Source organism: Tiliqua scincoides, chromosome 1, assembly GCF_035046505.1.
Source record: "Tiliqua scincoides isolate rTilSci1 chromosome 1, rTilSci1.hap2, whole genome shotgun sequence".
Taxonomy (NCBI): Eukaryota; Metazoa; Chordata; class Lepidosauria; order Squamata; family Scincidae; genus Tiliqua; species Tiliqua scincoides.
Window position 1 is genome coordinate 294969453 of NC_089821.1, and position 22235 is coordinate 294991687.

General features: G+C 43.0%; 1 protein-coding gene across 1 annotated transcript in view; it reads right to left on the bottom strand.

Moving 5' to 3' along the window:
* The window catches only part of ITPK1 (inositol-tetrakisphosphate 1-kinase), a 128965-nt gene extending 107821 nt beyond the window's left edge, over positions 1-21144 (bottom strand). The window contains exon 1 of the mRNA XM_066612185.1: positions 20884-21144. Within this exon, the coding sequence (XP_066468282.1) occupies positions 20884-20978 (95 nt within the window). The 5' untranslated portion in view covers positions 20979-21144. The remainder of the gene's footprint in view (positions 1-20883) is intronic.
* Positions 21145-22235: the final 1091 nt, after the last annotated feature.

Sequence of the window (22235 nt, forward strand, 5' to 3'; positions counted from 1 at the left end):
CACTTTTTTTTAAAAAACAATCATCTAAGTTTACCAGACTTTTAAAAAGGAGATCTAGAAAGAGATTATTTGTAAGTAATAACAAGAAAGACAGACCCTCAAACATTTATCTCTCTGTATTTATACATGGCTGCAAACTGAAGGAGCTCACCTCTTTGCAGGGTAATCAGCAGCTGCAGTATCTGATTTTTGAATAGCTTCAGGGCTTGTGGCGATTAGTTATCTGATCTTTCCATCACCCTTTGTCGATCCACCAAAGATCAGGTCATGGCCCACCAGTGAGTCCCAACCCAGTTTGGGAACTACTACTCTAGACCAGCGTTTCTCAAACTTTAGTTGGGATCATCCAGTGGGTCATGAGCCCATTTTTGGAGGGTCACAAAAAGTTTCTGAAATATATTTAAAAAAAAACAACAACCAACTTTGCAAGCCCCCTAGCCTGTTTGCAGAAGAAAATTACAGCAGCAGGCAAACCACATGGAGAGATGCTGTTATGGCTGGAATGCTAATCTGTGGTAGGAGGTAGTTTTCATACCCCATATTAAAATGTCACATTTTCCAATTTTTTTTTCTAGTAATTGGCATGATTTAGTGTGTGAACCCAGTTTCAGCCTTTTGCTGTTAGATCCTTCAAAACAAACACACATTCAAGTATTCCACTTCCTTCATATATAAAGGATTTTCATGCATGAGGAATTTTGCTCAAACCTATTTTATAATGAGACTGTAAATTCTAAATTGGTAAAAATCCATACTCTTTCAGCCATTTTCAACCACTGGTGTGCTGTGGGAATTTGGGAAAGCGTCATTACTAAGGCCATTGGGGGAATGTAAGCTCCATTGACAGCACAGTGTGCCTTGTCAATTGTTGAAAAACTGATGGTGCCCCTTGACCATTTTAGTAACTTGCCAGTGTGCCATGAGATGAAAATGGTTGAAAATCACTGCTCTATTTAAAGGGTGTTTCAAACATCACCCTGCTTCCCACATTCAGATTCACACATGGTCTAAATAACCCAAGAGAGGTTCAAAGGCATTTCAACAATGTGTGAAAATATTGCAAAGTTTTAATATGGCTTTGGAGCAAGGTTACCCAACTAAAGCAAAATCCTGTTATATTTTTTCTTATCTGATACTCATAGATGTTATGACCCTATGAGAAGAAACTTTAGTGATGGACACTTTGTTATATTTCCAAAGAACATTGGTACTGGGGGTCACCAGTGTGTGTTAAGACCGAACAACTAGAAGTTTCTTCCACCAAGACTGACATTCTATAGACACCTTTGTACCACTATCCTGGTCTCTAAAAGGTAATTGCCAGTATCTCAAAAGCACTGAAAAGAGAGAGTACAATAGCCTCAAATCTCCTGTGAACTACAAACACAGTAATCATCATACTTTCATAATAGCAGCCCTGCCAGAAGTGAAACACTTTTGCCTTGCCACACAAAACCATTACATCATAAGAACATAAAAACAGCCCCACTGGATCAGGCCATAGGCCCATCTAGTCCAGCTTCCTGTATCTCACAGTGGCCCACCAAATGCCCCAGGGAGCACACCAGATAACAGGAGACCTCATCCTGGTGCCCTCCCTTGCATCTGGCATTCTGACATAACCCATTTCTAAAATCAGGAGGTTGCGCATATACATCATGGCTTGTACCCCATAATGGATTTTTCCTCCAGAAACTTGTCCAATCCACTTTTAAAGGCGTCTAGGCTAGACGCCAGCACCACATCCTGTGGCAAGGAGTTCCACAGACCGACCACACGCTGAGTAAAGAAATATTTTCTTTTGTCTGTCCTAACCCGCCCAACACTCAATTTTAGTGGATGTCCCCTGGTTCTGGTGTTATGTGAGAGTGTAAAGAGCATCTCCCTATCCACTCTGTCCATCCCCTGCATAATTTTGTATGTCTCAATCATGTCCCCCCTCAGGCGTCTCTTTTCTAGGCTGAAGAGGCCCAAACGCCGTAGCCTTTCCTCATAAGGAAGGTGCCCCAGCCCCGTAATCATCTTAGTCGCTCTCTTTTGCACCTTCTCCATTTCCACTATGTCTTTTTTGAGATGCGGCCACCAGAACTGGACACAATACTCCAGAAACATCTTGTTTCTCATTTTCATTTTATCTTGTTTTTAGAGAGGAACTGACTAAGCTTCTTTTTATTGAGGACATTGCTACTCAGACATTGCTCCATCTCAAACCTTATCATCATAATCAGCAAAAGATATGCATTGCTGCTAGATAACGGTGGGGAGTGATCCAACAACTCAAGGAAAGGTTATTGTGAATCATTTAATGCTTATGGTATGACTAATAAACTATTTTAGACAGCTGCAAAAGTTACGTCTTGAAGAATACAAGTAGAATGTCAGCTTTGGATCACACTTTTTCATGCATGAATTTGTGTCCCGTTTCCCCCCCTCCCACACACACACACAGAGCCTTAACTGTAGTTACACAAGGCTTTATCCTGGTTAGCAGCAACATAGCTTGCTTTTAACCAGGATTTAAGTTGCTTCCATATCCCTGTATAAGGTTATGACCAACAAGGCAATCTGACTGGGGGAGGAGAAGGAGAAACGCATGATACTGTGGCCCAATCCCAACTCTGGTCAAGACAGAGCATTACTTCTTCACAGGCTGAGTCTAATCACACAACCTCAATCCAGCAGCAAGAGACAAGCTCTGAAGGCAAAAATTGACCAGAGCAGATGGCCCATGTGATTTACAGGTGTCCCAGGGAACATAGTCCCTTCCACTAGTCTTTGGATATAGTTCCTTTTTTCCTCTTCTTCTTCCGCCCCCCCTTTCCTACATATTCCTCTTGAATATGCCTAGTGCAACAACAAAAAAAGTCCAAGAACGTATACCTCAATGCTCACCTTTGCAAACTTTCAGACCCTGATCTTATGGTTCATATAGGGACCCCACATCTGCTCATACATTAAGTTCTGAAGGGGGAATGGGATTGTGACTGTTGAACCCTAAGACTCATGCTTTCAGCAGAAGGTGAGGATTAACTTTGCACACACCCCTTCTCATCCTACATCAGAGCCAAAGGGTGTGACCTCATCTTCTCTCTAGGTGTTGACCAAATGCTTCGATCAGAGAGAGTTTATTCCTAGGAAATATGTAAGTGCAATGATTATAGGTATGCCAAAATTAGTGTATTTTCAGGGCATTTAATTTGATCTTAATATTTTAAATGAGATGTATGCTATGAGATCACACCCTAAAAATATTTAAGAGTATTTCAACAAAAAAATTCCTAAGCTAAGCTTTGCTTTTGTTTCTACATAGTATTTAATCAACATTAAGTTGATTTTCACTAATTTTTTTTCTAATCAAATGTTTAAATTCCAATACTTTTGAATACAAAAAAAAAACTTTCAAGGTAGGTGTACATTATATAAATACATACAATTTTTGTTCACTAAATAAAGTCGTAAAAACATGCTGAATCAAATCCAAATTTAGGACAGTGGAAAACTTTCAAGAAAATGCCATGTTTTAAGAAGTATGAGGGGTCTTTGTCGTCCCTGCAAGAGAAACAGCCTTCCCCAGCTAGATGTACACTATTCAGTGGAATGGAAAATAAAAATCACAACACCTCTGCCACTTTTAAAAGCACATCCTATTTTTGCATATAGTTACTGAATGCTTAAGGGCACAATCCTGCCCTTCACTTGGGCCAGCTCAAGTCTCTTGAGCCATAAAGCACATTTGCACCTTCTCGGGAGTAAGCCGGGCCAGCGCACATAGGTACGCCAGCCCGCAGAGGCTGACACCAGCTATCATGCTGGCTTCCTCAGCAAGTCTTGCATTAGCCCGACTGGGCGGGGAGAGGGCAGGCAGTGGGTGGGCAGGCGAGTGGGGAGCGGGAGGCAGGACTGGGATCCAGAACTTCTGCTGGATCCCAACCCCTGTTCCTGACAACATCCTGTTCCATGATGAGAAGAGTCCTTTAAATTAAAGGAAAAAAGTCCTTTAACAATAGCGTCGTTAATGTGAGAGAGGGCAGCCCGCTGACAATCCATCAATCATTCTCTCTCCAGACACTTAGAACAGCTTCACTCCAAGGAAAGTGACCCCCTCCCTTCTCCCCGAACACGTGAAAGAAAGATAATCACTTTGCACTGGTGAAGCGAGGGGCTGCTGGCTCAGTGTGAAGCCTTTCTAAGCACCTGGAAAGAGACGGATTGATGGATTGTCCGCCTAATGACTGTCTTAAATCACAAAGGTCAGCAAGGCTATTTTTAAAATCACCTAGCAAAGGGACATTGTTTTATAAATGGATTTGCTTTAATACGATTTTTGCTAACCACACGAGTTCTGAGAACCAAACCAGATACATGCCCACCAACACTGCATACTCTGAGGGTGACACAAACATGTTTTACAGCACATTTGCCACAGATGGCAGTAGAAGCGTATTGCCGGCACAGAGGCTTATAGAATTGGGCCTTAGTGTTTCATTTATACAAATATGAACTTGATTAAAAAAAAACTAGAAACTTGCCTTTGCTCAAGCAAAGGAGGAAAAGTGGGGTCAGGCTACAGTAAGATAGTCACTCTTGCGTCATAAAATACTCAAGTAATTATCTCCTGGAGAATACTGCTGTCATGCTGGTTCTTGAGACACCCACACACAGGCATAACTTCAGCTTCTTAAGGAATGAATAACATGCAGTTAGCTGAAAATACCCTTACTGGGCTTCGTCTCCCACTGCAATACATTAGTACCATTCTTTGGCTGCACTGAACAAGATTCCCCCCATAACTGCAATTTAATTATTCTTAAAAATTCTCTGAATTCACTGCTTACATACTTATGAGCAGATTAGGGGCCTCTAAGCTCGAGAGAACATATTTATATTAAATCACAGCATGCATTAAACCACAGAATCACTTTGGTACAAGAAAAGGACACAGAAAGTAGGAAGAGCAGGTGCTGTTCTTTGAAAAGCAGAATTTTCAAATGATACCATCTGTGGGCCAAAGAAGCCTAGAGAATTCTACAGCAACTCTGTCTTAATTGAAAAACACCCTATCAACATTTTCCAGCAAACACCGTCAACAAACTTCTTATGAATTATTTCTGTGGGTTTCTCCTCACTTTTTGTGTGCTGGGGTAAGGGGAAGATTTTAAAACAGCTGAATTTTGTTTTAAGAACTTCTAAAATTATGGAGGCAGTAGTCTAAAAGGACCTTAATAGAAAACCAGATATTCAGACTGTGGAAAGGACCACAGACAAACAAATACATAGTTCTGTATATGTCTCTACATGGATAACTACCCTGAAGCAAGCCGACCTTTCAGGATTACTTACAGGAATGACCAGCACAAAATGGCCCAGCTTCCTTTGGTTCTTTCTACAACCTAGCCACCAGAATCTGATGAATAATAAGATTCTGGATGACTTCTCTAAGAGCAAGAGGAACATCTAGGATAGAGATTGTCACTGTTTTTCTTCTCTGACCTTTATGGTCTTCAACTCTTGTGATTCACTTCTGGGAGGCTCTTCCAGGTTCTCTTTCTAGGGCAACTGTCTGCAGTAACAAATTGTTTTACTTCCTCCACTGGTGAAGGAACAAATAATTTTTTTTTTTACTACAGATGGTTGCCCTAGAACAGGGGTGCCCAAACCCTGGCCCTGGGGCCACTTGCAGCCCTTGAAGCCTCTCAATGCGGCCCTCAGGGAGCCCCCAGTCTCCAATGAGCCTCTGGCCCTCCAGAGATTTGTTGAAGCCTGCACTGGCCCAACGCAACTTCTCTCAGCATGAGGGCAACTGTTTGACCTCTTGTGTGAGCTGTGGGATGAGAGCTCCCTCCACTGCTTGCTCTTTCATGTCTGTGATGCAGCAGTGGCAGCAAAGGAAAGGCCAGCCTTGCTTTGTGCAAGGCCTTTTATAGGCATTGAGCTATTGTAAGGCCTTCATTCATTCATATATTCATTTAATATATTCACTTATATAAACTTATGTAAATTTATTCAAATTTAAAATGTAAATTAATTCTTCTTTTTCCCAGGCCCCTGACACTGTCAGAGAGCTGATGTGGCCCTCCTGCCAAAAACTTTGGACACCCCTGCCCTAGAAAGAGAGCAGCAGAACGTGGAAGAATTTTTTTACCTGTTGAAAATTGTTGGTCTAAGAGGAACAGGACAGACAGGAAAGAAGGGCAACATACAGGAATTAGAGGATGGAAAACAAGTACAGAAAACTTCCCCCCCCCCAACCATGTGGGTTAACTTTAAAGCAATACAGGGTATTGATGTAAGCATCTTGTAGCTCCACTACTACTTGCACTTAGTGTGGCATAAGAAAACAGAAGAAATCTCTTCTCAGAGCTGGAAATGAGCAGGTTGCTACCAAGTCGTAATTCACCTACTCATAGGGTAGGCTCAAGTGACTCTACAACAGCATTTCATTCAGACTAGCTCGCCATAGTCCTGTATTTCTTCAGAAACAAGAAAAACAGAATCATTTTCTGTTAATGGCAATTTTCATGTTCAAAGATGTGGGAAATTACATCCTGTATCAACCATTATCAATTAGCACACATGCCTGACAAAGTAGGCATATGAAGAACAAGACATTAGGATTAAGGAACCCTCTTCGCATATGAAGAACAAGACATTAGGATTAAAGAACACCTTTCCAGAAAGCACTCTAGGAATAAGGAATAAGACTAGGAATAAGCAACCAATCACATATTTCTCCGTTTGTCTTATAGTCCTACATTTTTTGTTTAAATATAAACTTTACCACTCTACTATGGGAGTCGGACAGGCATTCAATGGCATAATTTTAGTTTGGAACAAATGAAACCAGGGACATGTGGTGGGTGGGAGGCAGTTGAGGCAGAGCCTCCCCACTGGAATCCTTCAAAAAGTGTCACCGCTGAGTGTGGTGCCCAAGCACCCACAACCCATGCACAGAGTGTGTAGGATCTGGGTGCCTGGGTACCTCATATGGCACCAGTGCTTTTCGAAGGACTCCAGTGGGGAGGCTCTGCCTAACCTGCCTCCCTACACACCGCATGTGTCTGAACGAAACTGAATACTTCGAGTGCTGCCATCAGTGAAAAATACTTCAGGTTTTTGATAATTATCTAAGATCATCAACAGAACTCATAAGAGAAAGTTAGCAAAAAGGAGCAAGGGATTATGTTGACTGTTAAGAAGTAACTTCAAGGCAAGAATAGAAAATACATTACAGGAAAAGAGTTCTGAGCCAGCTCTCCCACTAAACAATGTCCATTGTGTAAATGTGTACATACAGGGTGACAGGCTAAGCAGGAAATGACTGTTTCAGAGTAAGCAAAAAAGCAGCCAACAAATAATGGGCGCAATTTCACTAGGCACTGCTGCAGAGCAGCTTCCTGAAGTGGTAATGCTTGGGAGACTGCATAGCAAAACAGAAAGATGCACCAAGCTGCTGCTCCTCCTCTAGTAGTAAGCAATGAGATATTTACCAATGACCAGCAATTCTTAGACACATAAGATCACTAAGCTTGGGCTTGGAATAAGTTTGCTCAGCTTACAGGAGGTACAAACATCTTCATTATTCAGTTGAAGCAAGAAGTGAATATATGAATACGAAACAAGGACATTGTGCAGAAGTCTGAAGAGTCTGTGCTCTAGTGCATTTGTTAAATTTAACGTTAATCTAGGACAAAGGGACCCCTAAAATGCAGCAAAACATTTTCCATCTTTATAAACTACCCTCCTGCAAGGAACTCAGGGCAGTATACATAGCTCCTCCCCCCTCCTTTTATCTTAAGAACATAAAAACATCCCCACTGGATCAGTACACAGGCGCCTCTAGTCCAGCTTTCTGTATCTCACAGTGGCCCATCAAATGCTTCAGGGAGCACATGACAACAAGATACCTGCATCCTGGTGCCCTCCCTTGCATCTGGCATTCTGACATAGCCCATTTCTAAAATCAGGAGGTTGCACATACATATCATGGCTTGTAACCCATAAAGGATTTTTCCTCCAGAAATTTGTCCAATCCCCTTTTAAAGGCATCTAGGCTAGATGCCATCACCACATCCTGTGGCTAGAAGTTCCACAGATTAACTACATGCTGAGTGAAGAAATATTTTCTTTAGTATGTCCTAACTCTCCCAACTTTCAATTTCAGTGGATGTCCCCTGGTTCTGGTAACGTGTGATAGGAACACACAACAACCCTGTAACGTTGGCTAGGCTGAGAGGTGGTGACCAACACAAGGTCACTCATTGGACTTTATGGCTGAGCAGAGATCAGAACTTGAGTCATCCTAGCCAACCACACCAGACTGACTGTCTAATGAAACCAATTCAAACAAGAGCTACAACAGCCAATATGCATCATCTATGACAGTGCGAAAGAGAGGCATGCAGAGAGCCAGGATCACTTGCCACAGAAATAGTTTAGGGGTGGAATAACGAAATAACTGAAAGGTTTTATCATAGAAGTAGACGGGTAGGAAGCATTATAAATGAGCCTTTTATCATAGAAGTAGACGGGTAGGAAGCATTATAAATGAGCCTTTCACAACATATTTATTTCTCTTACCCATAGCATTAATCACCAAACACATCATGTGTTTGGTTAAGAGTTAACAAAAAATTCCAGCATGATGATAACACTAAGATTACACAGGACATAGTCAATATTCAATACCATTCAAGCTCAGAAACATCATAAACTCTGGTGAAGTATGCTAAACTTCAATGAAGCTAAAACTGCAGTGCCTTTCTACTTCAGCAAGTAATAAAAGTTTTACCTAACTGCACAGAAGAGATGATCATCTTTAAATCATACTTAAACATCTTAAAAGGATTCTTGCAGATTATCTTCAGATTTACACAGATGAATGAGCCACCATCCATTCCCCGCCCCCAACTCTTATGAATGAAGTATCTAAATCCAGTGCTTCATACCTTAGAGCAGGGGTCTCCAAACCCCAGCCCAGGGGCTAGATGAGGCCCGCAGTGAGCCTCTATCTGGCCCACAGCCAGCTTCTTGTCCCCTGAAAGCCCCTAGCCCACTTTGCCAAACATAACTGGAATTATGCTCTGGTTGCATCTGGAGGGTGTTCGAAGGGCCAGAGAGGTTGAATGAATGAGCCCATTCATTCATTTATTCACACATCTGAGCTCCATCTCTAATTTATTTATATAAGTTTTATATTTAAATTTTTTTCTGGCCCTCAAAACCATGCCAGACATTTGATGCAGCCCTCTGGCCAAAACATTTGGAGACCCCCGTCTTAAAGCAGCAGTTCCCAGTCTGTGAGGTGCAGCTCAATGGGGAGTTGCAACAAATGCCCATGGGTGTTGTGGGACACTTGGCAGCAAGAGCAGGACGCAACACTTGAAGACTCGGCTCAGTGGACAGAATTCTGTGCATGAGGTTTTTGCTGCACGAAAAGCTCGCCCGCCTGCTCTGAGCCTCCTAACACCATTTTCAAGGTTGCTTTGTGGTCTTGCAACTCAGAAGTGGCAGTGATGTCATTGTGTCTTGTCTTCCCACATCATTGCCAAATAATTCTGGATGCTGAGATCCACATCTGCAGCATGGAGGGTGTCACGATAGCAGTAAGTTTGGAGACCACTGTCCTACAGTCAGTCAAAATATTATAACACATGAGCACATACAAACATCATGCCCAAGCGCACTGCTCTGTATGTGTGCCCCACACTGTATTTTCCCCTAGAAAACAGCCAAATGCCTTGCATGTTCCTGCAAGATACCTCTCAGATTTCAGTCACTTACGTATTCACACACTAGTTGCACGGATTAAAGCTCCACAGATTTATTATCTGTTATTCTAATTTGCCATGCCTCAGATTTTAGCTGAGAGATTATAGAAATTCAACACTTAGTCATAGATTCATAATTATCCATGCAACAGAAGAGATTGGATAGAACGGTCATTCAGGATTGAGAGTCAGAATCTTGATGTTGTACTACTTTAAGATTGCGACAAAATGTTTTTCTAACATATGAGTATTTACTTTTGGAGAAGCTTATTTCCAAGGCTATCAATCTAGATCAGTGATTTTCAACCAGTGTGCTACGAATAGTCCTCGGGTGTGCCTTGGGAGTTTGGGGAAAAGGGTCATTTATTAGTAGGGCCAATGGAGATGTGAGCCCCCCACTAGCAGCAGGGTGTGCCTTGTCAATTCTAGCACTTTCTCAGTGTGCCATGAGATTGAAAAAAGTTGAAAATCACTAATCTAGATGGATACTGATGTTCATTTATCACATGGGAGTTCTGTATGAACTTATACAAAGTGTCGGTTTGCAGAGTACGGCCACACGGTGAGGCAAAGATGCATGGTTCTATCATTCCAACCAGTCAGATGTTCATCTACAACAAATTCTGCCTTATGTCCTAGGCTACAGGTGACAAGAGCTCTCATGGACCATTTGGCAAGTTCATAAACAGCTACCTGTATTCACTCACTTTCCTTCTGTTCAAGCTACAATAAGCTTCCAATTCCATCATCCTACTGGTATCTTTTCCTTCCCTGACACTTTTAAGGTCCAAAAGCAGAGCAGCCCTTGCTGATCCATGCTCAACTAACTGATCTCCTCAGGTCCAATTGATGTGAATATTTGCTGAATATGGTTTTACTCATTTTACCGTTGTTGATTCCATTTTTGATAACGAGTTCATCGTATTACATTGGTTTTATTGTTAATTTAAAATACTGTAAGCCACCCTGAGGATTTTTTTTTAAACAAAGCAAGGTAAACAACTTTTATTTAAGATATGGCTTTTCCCTAATAAAGGAAGTAGTAAATGCCAACCTTCTCTAGATGGGGTTTCACTGTGTGAAACAGATTCAATTAAAATAACTTGTGGTGGCTTTACTGCACAAAGAAATAGTACAAGAACTGAATGTCAGTCATTTGCTCTGTGTCTTGCTATTTTAACCCCCACCCCATTTGAACCATTTGCATCCTTCCTTTCCAACTGCAGGTATTCATCAACCCATAGCTTAAGAGAAATGTAAGACATCAATTCTTCTTAAGGCCAATCTATGTTATATTAAATACAGGCATGCACTACTTAACAACCATCCGCTTAACAACAGACTGCATATATGACAGTGGTCAAAGCACAATAAAGATGCTCTTAATGAAGCAATCGTGTCTCCCGTAGCCTGTGGCAGAGTGTCTGTTTACACAACAGAGAGGCTCTTAATGCAAATAGGCAATCTCCAGTAGCCTGTGCAGCCAACTAGAGTGTGACAGGGAGTGTCTGATTACAAAGACAATAGATTGGACTGAATGTTCACTTAATGACCTAGTTACATAACAGCCAGGATTGGAGACCGTATCCCCATCATTAAGAGGCGCACACCTGAACATTGTTTGGCCCTGTGTTTTTGCTATTTTTAAAAAGCAGCTGCGGGGGGGGGGGGGAGAAATGAGGATTAGGACAGAAGTGCTCAGAAAAGTTGCCATTTTTTAACTCTTCCCACTCATGTTGTGCTCTTGGGGGAAAATTCCTTTCCTAAAACTTATTTTACCTTAGAAGGAAGTTGCCTTTGGCAACGAAAGCAGCTTTCATTCCAAGCAAACAACAGCTTCAGAGATGGGAATGCCTGTTGTGTTGGGACTGCAGCATGGGGGGGAAATTATATGCGCCCCCTCCACATTTTGTGAGCCCAATCACCCCACCTGCCACGGCTGCCATTTAAATTAAATCTGCAGTTTGGCCTGCATTTCTGTTTAACATCACATATAGCTTGGTCCTTTGCGTCTGCAAATATGCTAGTGAGTCCCTAGTAGATCAAATTAGCCAGTTCCCTGAGATAGTTTATCAGGTTAATCCTCCCTGTTCTCTATAAAGGAATGAGTCATGACACTAACAGAAGGCAACTTAATTCAACATTTTGAAGATACTAGACTATTCTTCTGTGCCAACCGTAAGCTCTCTTACCACTGGATACAGGGGACTTGTACACACAAATGCCATCCACTTTCGGACCCATCCCATATCACACAATTCTTAGAATCTTATAGCAACAGCTTATACATAATTCCCGGTATTGTGCAGCCAACAACTCACTGCCTGTTTGTGGTAGAGAGTAACTCAATACCCTGCGTCCTACAAAGCCAAACAAAAGGGCTAAGGAACATACACACTAATGGTGTATAAAAGTTATTTATGAACTTTTACAGGGAGGAAAGAGTAAAACAAAAATATTCTGACTGTTTTCGCAGACAAATTCATTCTGTGGCCAAGAAAGTCATGCATTAATAAAATGTGCCTTTTTAAAAACAAGAGTAAGATGCGAGTAAACGTGCTAGGGTTAACTCAGCAGTCAGACACTGAGCACTATACATCACATCTGATCTGTGGACAAATCACCAGCTATCCCACAACTCACCTATGCTTTTCTAGAGGGAATCTTTGTCCCAGTCAGACACTTAACAGCTGGTTTCAAAAGGGAGGGAAATAGAGGAGTGGTTCTCAAATTTTTAGCCATAGGAACCACTTTTTAGAATGAGAATCTGTCAGAATCTGCCAGAAGTGACATCATCCAGCAGGCATATTTTTAACAATCCTGGGCTGCAATCCTACCCACACTTAGCCAGGAGTAAGTCCTATTTACTGTCATTGTTAAAAGCATACACAACTAGCCTGTTAAAAATATAGATTTGTAACATTTCCCCAAATGCAGTCTCATGCCATGGTAGCATCGAGTCTTCTATACTAAAAATAAAATACTGAAATGAATGGGGACCCACCTGAAATTGGCTCATCCCAACCCACAGTTTGAAAAACATTGAGAAAGGCGCATGGAGGCTACCCTACACATAAGGTTATGACAGTGTCCCTCCCACTTTCAGAAAATCAGCCTGGAGCTTTCATTTTCAATTATGCAAACAGAGACAAAGAGGAGGGTCCAAAGAGTAGATATAGAAGGGAACTGGGTCCTGCACTAGACTGACCTATCTTATCTAGTTGCCGGCCACTGTCATAAAGCAATCATTCAGCCAATTCAAGAATGCTTGCCAGCCTAGAAGGGGTCACCCATGATCCCCTTACTGCCAGCAGTCATTTGATCAGTGTTTCTCCTTTCCATCTGGCCTCCCCTTAAATGTACAGTTTTGTGAACAGATGGATTTTGCCAAATATTGCCCACCAACTGCACACCAGCCCAAGCAAGCAGACACAGAAAGCCTTCCGTATACCCACTCAAGAGCTCTTCTTGGAGAAATAAAAAGATGTCCCTTATTTATACCCTATTGCACCTCAGTTTCCTAATTATACTGCAATGTAACAGGTTTCAAACAGTCATTTCAGCTACAATGGCCTTGCTTTGTCGCAATTCAAAAGAACTCCATATGGAGGAGTGAAATTAATGCATGCCAAAAATAACTTCACGTCTCTTCCCCCCCCCCATTTTTAATTCAAAGTTACATCCTTGAGATATTAAACCCAAGCACAGCATTGCCCGCATAGGAATCCCCTCCCTAAGCCACCCCAGGCTCAGCTTAGCCAATTTCTTAAAAGATACATGATACCAAGGCACAGTCATTGACAATCCCCTAGCAAAACAGAGGACACTGAAGGAATTGGAAGAGACATGGCTTATATAAGAAGACAGACACACAGCTTCTCTTTTCAGGTATTTTAACCATATATTCAAATTTTGTGGAAATGTGACAAACCAGGTGTGCAGGAAACTTGGGCAGGGGGAAAGGGGAAACAGAATAAAAGATAATGAATAGAGCCTGATAAACTACAGCTACAGCAGGCAAGCTGCATGCACTAAAAATGCTGCATACTGGGGAAAAAAGAAAGAAAGAAAAGGAACAGTCTCCTATTTTTAAAATTCAATGGTTCATTTCCCAAGCAACTTTGTTCCAAAATGCTTCCCCCAAAAAGTCATCTTTCCTTGTCCCACAGCCCATCCACTCCTAGCCCAAATGCATCAAAGGACCCTCTCTTACTCTCCGCTCAGGGTAAGAGATGTTGTACCCTTCCTCTGTTAGCAGGCTTCCCTTCCAAGCTTTCTTCCCCCTCAGCTGTTTTTCAGTTGGCTGTGGAAGTAAGTCCCAGGGGAAGAAAGCAGCTTGATCACTGCCTCATGTTCCAACTCCTCTACTTTGATTCAGCCGTTCGAATACAAATTCTGACAGGGCATTATGGAAAACCTCACTGGGTTGCATAATTATGTGTTTGCAAGAGGAATTCAGAGTAAGTAAATACTAAATGGAGAATTCTAGAGAGGTAGGCCACTCGAGATACCAGGAGCTTTCCAGCATTCCCCTCCACAACTAGCACCAAGAATTAAATGGCATCAGGATACAGCAGAGAGTCCATCTTTGTTGGGCTCCTTGCCACCTTGATTTTTGAGCTGAACGTACTCCTGATCACAGTCACCTTATTTGGAAGCAAGTCTCATTGATTTCAGTGGAGCTCACGCCTGAACATTTTATCTGGAACAGAAGCAGAACGTTTACCACTTTGACATTTTGTTTTATAACCAAGAAAGGAAGCTCTTAACTTCAGAGGAATTATTTAATGGAAAAGAGGCAGAATGGCTCCAATTTTTATAACATTAAACTCCAAGACACAGAGCTTCGGACAGCCTCTAAACATGGTTTGCTCCTTAAGGGTGAGCGCCTGTCACTTACATTTTGTTCATTTGCTGCAGAACACACTCCAGTACACACCAGTGTACCAGCAGCAAACAATTGTTGCATTAGCTGTGGAGGTTAACCTAGATTCCAGAGATTCAAACCCAGGTCTCAAGGACTGGACCACAGTGGCTCTCTCTTCCAAAATTCTCTCTCAGCAGAGAAGGCACTAGCACCAACATTTTATGCTCTTCCTTATGATCTTCAAGCCATCAGCTAAGCTTAGCTCACCACAGCCACCAAGACATTTGAAACAGCAGTTCAACCCCGTCTTGAATATAAGATTTGTACAAATCAAAACAGCATAAGGCAGCTCTTAAAATTTGATTAAGCCAAAGCTGTTCATTCCATCCATAGTTCATAACTGAACATCACAGAGTACCCAGGTAAGGAAAGGCACTGTTTATAAAAGGTACTTAAAATGTTAATTTTAACTTCAGGATTTAAAGTAAACTCCAAACTGGCACAAGGCAAACATCTAACAAAAACCTATTTATAGTTTTTGCAAGTTTGGGAGGAGTTAATGAGAATTCCTGGAAGGAGATGCCATATTATTTCACAACTATTAAAATAAGCTGATTAATGCCATAGATTAGAATTATCCTGTACCTCCATCACATTGCGTGTTTGGCCTCTTGGGCTAGGGCACTGCACACAATGGACAACAGTATTCAACCCAGAAGCCTGTGTATACCTAAGATTTCATTTAATTAATCTGAATTACAAGGGCTGTTCCTTATTCACAATTGCTCGTAGAGAACTAAATCCTCACCCTGACCCACATGAGGAGAAGATCTCAGGCTAAAACAGAATGGAGTTTAACCCCTCTCGCCCTGCTTCTAATTACAGAAACATGGATCAAGTGTGTTAAGGAGGAACCAACTGCACATTGGGAAAGGGTGGTATCGAGTTGGCCTATGGTAGGCACTGGCCAAGGACTCGCATCTATGAGTCCACAGCTTCAACAATTTGTTCAGGACCAGTAGCAGCAGTACCCTTCAGGGTAAGCCAGGCTTTGCCACAGGGCCACCAATGTGGCACAGCGCTGAAACTGAGCAGACATGAACACCTCAGAAAGTTCACTGCAGTTCTGTTTGCAGCTCCACTGTCTTTCACCAAACCAGAACCAGAAGTTGCGCTCACCAGATTACAAAATACGTATTCTACCATTTCCCCTCTTCCAGGGACTGTGGCCAATTCATATGACCTTCTTACACAAGGCTGACTGCTGCTTCCCCCGTTCTGTCCTCAGTTTCACCATACATGACGGAGTGGATCATCTGAAATATTTGTCATGAGTTTTGCATGACAAAAAACAGCACAAGCTTGTTGAGACTTGACATGCCCAGGAGCAATATTTTGGTGACTACTACAGTGTTGTAGCTGTGGAAAAAAACTGATACAAGTACTGATAAAAAAAGAACATGAAAGACTTGCTGGGAGGAGGTGGTCGTAGCTGTGTTGGTGTTCAGCTTAGTATATTCAAATGTTAGTTACGATCTACGAAACACACACACACCCCAAGCCAGTAAGAACACATGCATGAATGGGAATGATATACTTTTGGATAAATGGGAGAGAGGCAAACAATTGACCAAATACATTTAGTCAAACCCTTGTGATAAGCTTCACTTAAACTGGGTATTAGAATTGATTTATCCCGTTTTTCTTCCAAACTGCCCTCCTTGTTTTTTAATAACTTTTTATATTCTTGGGCAATTTTCTTAAGACATGTTCTAAACCAGTGAATTAATTTCCCATCATACTTCTATGTCGAACATTCGCTTCATTCCCCCAACCGTAAAGGGGAAGGCACCTTGGAATCTTCAGAAGGGATTACATTTCTGTATATTTCCACTGCAATTTCTGGGGAATTTACAGTTCTTATCTCCAATCTTTCCAGTGTCATTCTGAGAGAGGTTAGTCTGACAAAGTGGTTTCCGTGATCCCATAAGTGAGCTGCACAACTTATATCTCCACACTGGCAGGGGCACACATTTGCTTTCAAACAAGAGCTTTCTACCATTTCCTATCCCAAACCAGCAACATTCAACAATGATGGGCTGTCCAAGTTGAGCCTAGAAAAGGCAGGCACTATCATTATTCTCACAAGTTAAATGAGAACTGCCCATTGAGAAAAGACAGTTCTATCTGTACCCTGACAAAATTAAATATTATGATTCTGAAAATAAGTTATAAAGCAGCACTATGCAACAGATGTCAGAGAACTGGATGAAGTATAAAAAAAGCAAGTAAAAACTCAAAGCTGTGTTAGCACATGAAACAAGTAGAAAAGCTGGCACAAGTTTTTTTTTTGTTTTTTGTTTTTTGCCAGTACCATATTACATAAAAGCTCTTCTGGAGACCACAGCACCAAACTTATTTCAATCTCACTGTAAGAAGGAAGTTCCGTTCTCAGAGAACAAAATGTACGTACACAGCATATAACTTAATTGCAGAATTCCAATTTAACTTGGTATGGGTCAGAAACCCTGCTCTCCTTCTCATGTTCATGCCTGTACTATCTACAATAATATCAGATACCATTGGAATAGCTGACTTCAGTTCATTTTGTTATAGTTATCACACCTAATGGGAGTTTGTGGCACTCCAGGACCCAAGGAGGAGATTCTAAGTCAGGCACGCACATCTGTCTGTTCCCAATAAGTACAGTACAGGCAAAATTATTGTAAGGCACAGGGGATTACATATATACTGTAATATTCATTCAAGTGGCACTGCCAATATTTTGGGCTTATACCCCTGAGCAAAGGCTGGGTACCACTGGTTTATGCCGTACTGTATGTAGTACCAAATGCAACACAGAGAATGTTTTGGTGAAGTTAACCCATTTCTGCCCAGCTCACAGGCGTACATATTTGGTCCCTGTTACATATATGCAACGTTGGGTATGAATGGCTTAACATGATTTCAGCTGTGGGTGATATTAGAATTTGTGTGTTTTGGCTGAAACATGCTACGTTTCATAAATCGATTAAGGGTATTTCGATCAACTAAAAAGAGAGCCCCTGAATAGGCAGAAAATTAAAGTTTTAGAGAAATTTTTGGTATAAGTATTTGTAAAGCTGCAGATGGTACATGCCATCTTGAGAGGCATCCCTTCCTGGGTGACAGAGAAAAGAATACCACTAAGATCCCACCTGCTGTAAAATATTTTACATTAAGATAGTGCATACATTCCTCACATGCAAATTTAAGCAGCTAATATGATTAAATGACTCATTTTCAAAAATCAGGCTACAGCCCTAATTTTGCCATATAAAAGCCTACTGAAATGTTAAAACATCTCCAACCAGCACTACACTTAAGCAAGTCTATGCCACAACATTCAGAAATTTATCCTAAAGCATTACAATCAGGTCTGTAGGAGCTTTTTAAGGGGGCACAACTAAGATCAAGTTTCACAAGAACAGAACTATATGTTCTGCTACCACATTACACCTTGAACCACAGGTGCAGATTCTTCTCTGCAAAGGAAGAGGCATTTAATGAACATAGGAGTTTGTTTTTTTTAAAAAGGTCACTCTCACATGCCTTCCTGACCAAAGTACGTATATACAAGAGATTCCCATCTCTTAAATTTTCTAGACAAGACCTAAAGAGATGCACAAGAGCCAAAACAGTACTGAAAAACGGCAGGTCATAAAGAAAAACACCCCAAGACAATCTTCAGAAGTTCAAGAATTTCATGAGGCTATTTTTCTAGTTAATAAAATGTCACCACTATATAACATAAGAGCCCTCCTGGATGAGGTCACAGTCACTTCTCATCCAGCATTCTCTTTTTCACACTGCTCAGCCCACAAAGCAGAAAATGAAAGCATACCCCCTTTCCACTGTTGCTTTCCCACAAGTGGTATTCAGAGGCTTCATTTGGGCATCATGACTAATATACCTCATCTCCTCTATGAGTGTATCTAATCCCCTTTAAAGGCATCAATGCTATTGGTTACCACTACATAATTCAAAATCTGAATGATAGGAAAAGAATTGGTATTCTGGGTAAGTGAACTCTGCTCACCTAGCCATGATCTGCTTTAATCACCATCTCTAGTCTACTGACCAATACTTTCAAGATAAGTTTGTGATGCAGCAGAAAGGCCAGCAGCTATTACTATCCCTAACCTTGCACTGCCCCTGGGGGGGGGGGGGGAAATCACCTAGGAGTTTACCAATTGCGTTTTCAGTCAAAACACTATGGAGTGTTAGCCATTTCTGGAAAGCAGAGACCAAATAATTTTAAAGGGAGCAGAGAATCATCTCAGTATTGCCAGGCATTTGGAATGTTGTCTGGATGTTTTAAAATAAAGCCTCTATTGTATTCCTGTACTTTTAACTGAAACATTATCTAGCATATTTGATTCAGGGAATTCAGGAGGTCAAGAAAGGGCAAAAAGCAACATAAAAAGTCACCAAATTTAATCATAGCCATCAATAACGTGAATCACAAAAACTAATTGCTTTTAATTGAAAAAAAGTCATTCTCACACATTGAGATCTTAGTACTGAACCATTCAGAATTCTCTCAGATGGGACCTCCACTGTCCACAGCAGCGAGAGCTGCCATACAGTAGACCTCAATGGTTGCGTTACACACCAAGTCAATCAACTCATTCAATCTGTTCAATTCCAAGTAGCAGGAACCATTATTATTATGATGGTTCCATCCCAATCCTGAGCAAAAAAAATCAGTTGTGATTTTTATCAAGTTCTGGAAGCTTTTGAATAAAGCCTGCAAACATGTTTACCAAGTCACAAAAGAGTCAAGCAAAGAAACAGAATAGGAAAGGCCTTTTCAAACATTCTTCAAAATATGTTCAAAACAAGGCACCGCTTAGGCCCATGTTCACTTAAGGAATTTTGCTTCAACCATTATTTTGTTTCTTAACAAGGAAGGTAAGAAGAATGGCATCCCTAAGGGAAGACGCTAGATTCAGGAAAGCAAAATTCAGGAAGGTAGTGCACTGGGCTGTCTGTCCGTCTGTCACTCACTCAGAGAGACAGCATGGATATGCATTACCTTCCCCAAGATAAAGCAATACTATTGCCTTACAAGCCTTCCATCCCTTTTCCTCCAGTTTGTACCATACAACCTTTCGCAGATGAGTTTACTGCCATTATATTTAAGTCCCAGGTAATAACTAACATTTCTAGGCTAGAAGAATTTCCCTCAATACATTTGTTGTGTGCGAGTGTGTTTTTAAAATCCGCATGTGTCTCCCTAATCCCCAAAGCCTCACATTTTATCCCTTGTGTTACTGGTATAGGAGGAAAAGGGAGGAGGAGGAAAATCAAGCCAAGCAAATGATAAGGTGCTCCCATCCTCATCCTGTAATGCTGCTGCTGCTTGAGATCTGGGTGTTGTTATAATTTGTAAGGCTTGATTTCTCAAATAGCAATTATCCAAGGCTCTTAAGCCCCAGCTGCATTGGAATTATGCTCTGCCCTGGTTTGATAAACCAGGCGCTGGTGAAGAGGGCCCACCCTAATAGGCATATATGCCTCAGCAAAGGAAAGAGGCCAAAGTGTCAAGTTAAGAGTGGAGGGGAGGAGGAACTCCTTGCCACAGGATGTGGTGATGGTGCCTGGCCTAGATGCCTTTAAAAGCAGACTTTACAAGCCATGATGAGTAAACCTCCTGATTTTAGAAATGGGCTATGTCAGAATGCCAATGCAAGGGAGGGCACCAGGATGCAGATCTCTTGTTATCTTGTGTGCTCCCTGGGGCATTTGGTGGGCCACTGTGAGATACAGGCAGCTGGACAAGATGGGCCTATGGCCTGATCCAGTGGGGCTGTTCTTATGCGTACACATAACCTCTTGATTTTGGAAGTAGGCTACATCAGAATGGCAGATGCAAGGGAGGGCACCAGGATGTAGGTCTCTTGTTGCCCTGTGTGCACCCTGAGGCATCTATCTGGTGGGCCACTGTGAGATACAGGAAGCTGGACTAGATGGCCCTTTGGCTTGATCCAGCAGGGCTCTAATGTTCTTATGACATGCCAGGTGCAAGGGAGAGCACCAGGATGCAGGTCCTGTGTGCCCCCCTGAAGCATCTGGTGGCCCACTGTGAGACCCAGCAAGCTGGACCAGATGGCTCCTTGGCCTGATCCTGTGGGACTCTTACAAGGAGATGCATCCTTTCCAACACCCCCCACCTCCCCCCCATCCTCCAGACCTGCCCCTTCTTACCTGCAGAGCTCTGCAAACGCCTGGAAATTCAGCTTCTTGATCTTCTTCTCACTCAGCCAATAGCCAACCCTTTTCCCTTTCAGAAAGGTCTGCATCTTCTTCCCTTTCCCTACCCACACAGCCTGTTGTTCTTGCAAGGAAGGAAGGGAGGGGGAGCAGCAGGGATGCAGGCAGCTTTGGGACAAGTCTCTCCCTCCCTACAGGGCGCTCATTCAGCCCCTGGGGTGCCTACAGGTCTGGAGGGGGGGGGGAGCCTTTAGGGGGAGGCTTTCCAAGCAGCAGAAGCCTGGCCCCAGCCTCTCATGGCTCAGGCAGGCTGCAGATCCTGGCGGCGGCGGCAGCAAGTTGGGTGCCACGCTCTCCAGCAGGCCCCTGCGAGGCAAGGCGAACCCGGGAAGGCTCCAGGCAAGGGGAAGGTGCCTCTGCAAGAGGGGAAGCGGATCCTCTCTGCCCAGCTCTCCCCAGGGCTGTGCAACGGGGGAGGACGCCCAAGGCGGCGCGGAGCTGCTCTCCCAGGCGAGGGCGCACGGGCAGCCTGGCGCGCAGCTCTCCTCCTTGCGGGCTGCAGCTTTTCAGGTCTCCATTTGCCCGCTATTCTCCTCCACTTCCTCCTCCCTCCTCCTCCTCCTCCTCTCTCCACCCCCAGCCAACAGCGAGGGGTGGGAGCTCAAGGACACACCCTCCCTACTGCAGCGGCGTCGGAGCTACTCGCAAGCAGCCGGTGCAGGGCAGCAGATCTGCCGCCGCCTTCCTTCTCACTCTGCTCCCCACGCGCGCCGCGCTCTGGAGGGAGATGCGCACAGTGGCCAAGGAAAAGGCCCCTGCAGCACGCTGGAGCCTGCAGGGGGCAGCACTGAGCCGTGGGGAGGGAGGCAGGGCCCCGATTCTGAGGCGGGGGTCACTCACCGCTGAGTCCAGTGGGGCTCATAAGAGTCCAGGCCAGCACTTTTCAACCTTTCTCATCTCATGGCACACCGCTAACAGTTTCAGGGTGCACTATTAGTGCACTTGGCAAGGCACATCATGCTGCCTGTAAGGGGCTCACGTCCCCCCCAACGGCCTACTAATAAATGACCCTCCTCAAATGCTCCCACAGCACACCTGGGGACCATTTGCGGCACATCAATGTGTACCAGGACGCAGGTCGTGTCTGTTGTCTCGTGTGCTCCCTGGGGCATTTGGTGGGCCACTGTGAGGTACAGGAAGCTGGACCAAATGGGCCTTTGGCCTGATCCAGTAGGGCTCTTATGTTCTTATAATGTGCTACTGCACACTGGTTGAAAATCCCTGGTCTGAGATTTTCAACCTTTTTCATCCCACGGCACATTGACAAAATGCTAGAACGGACAAAG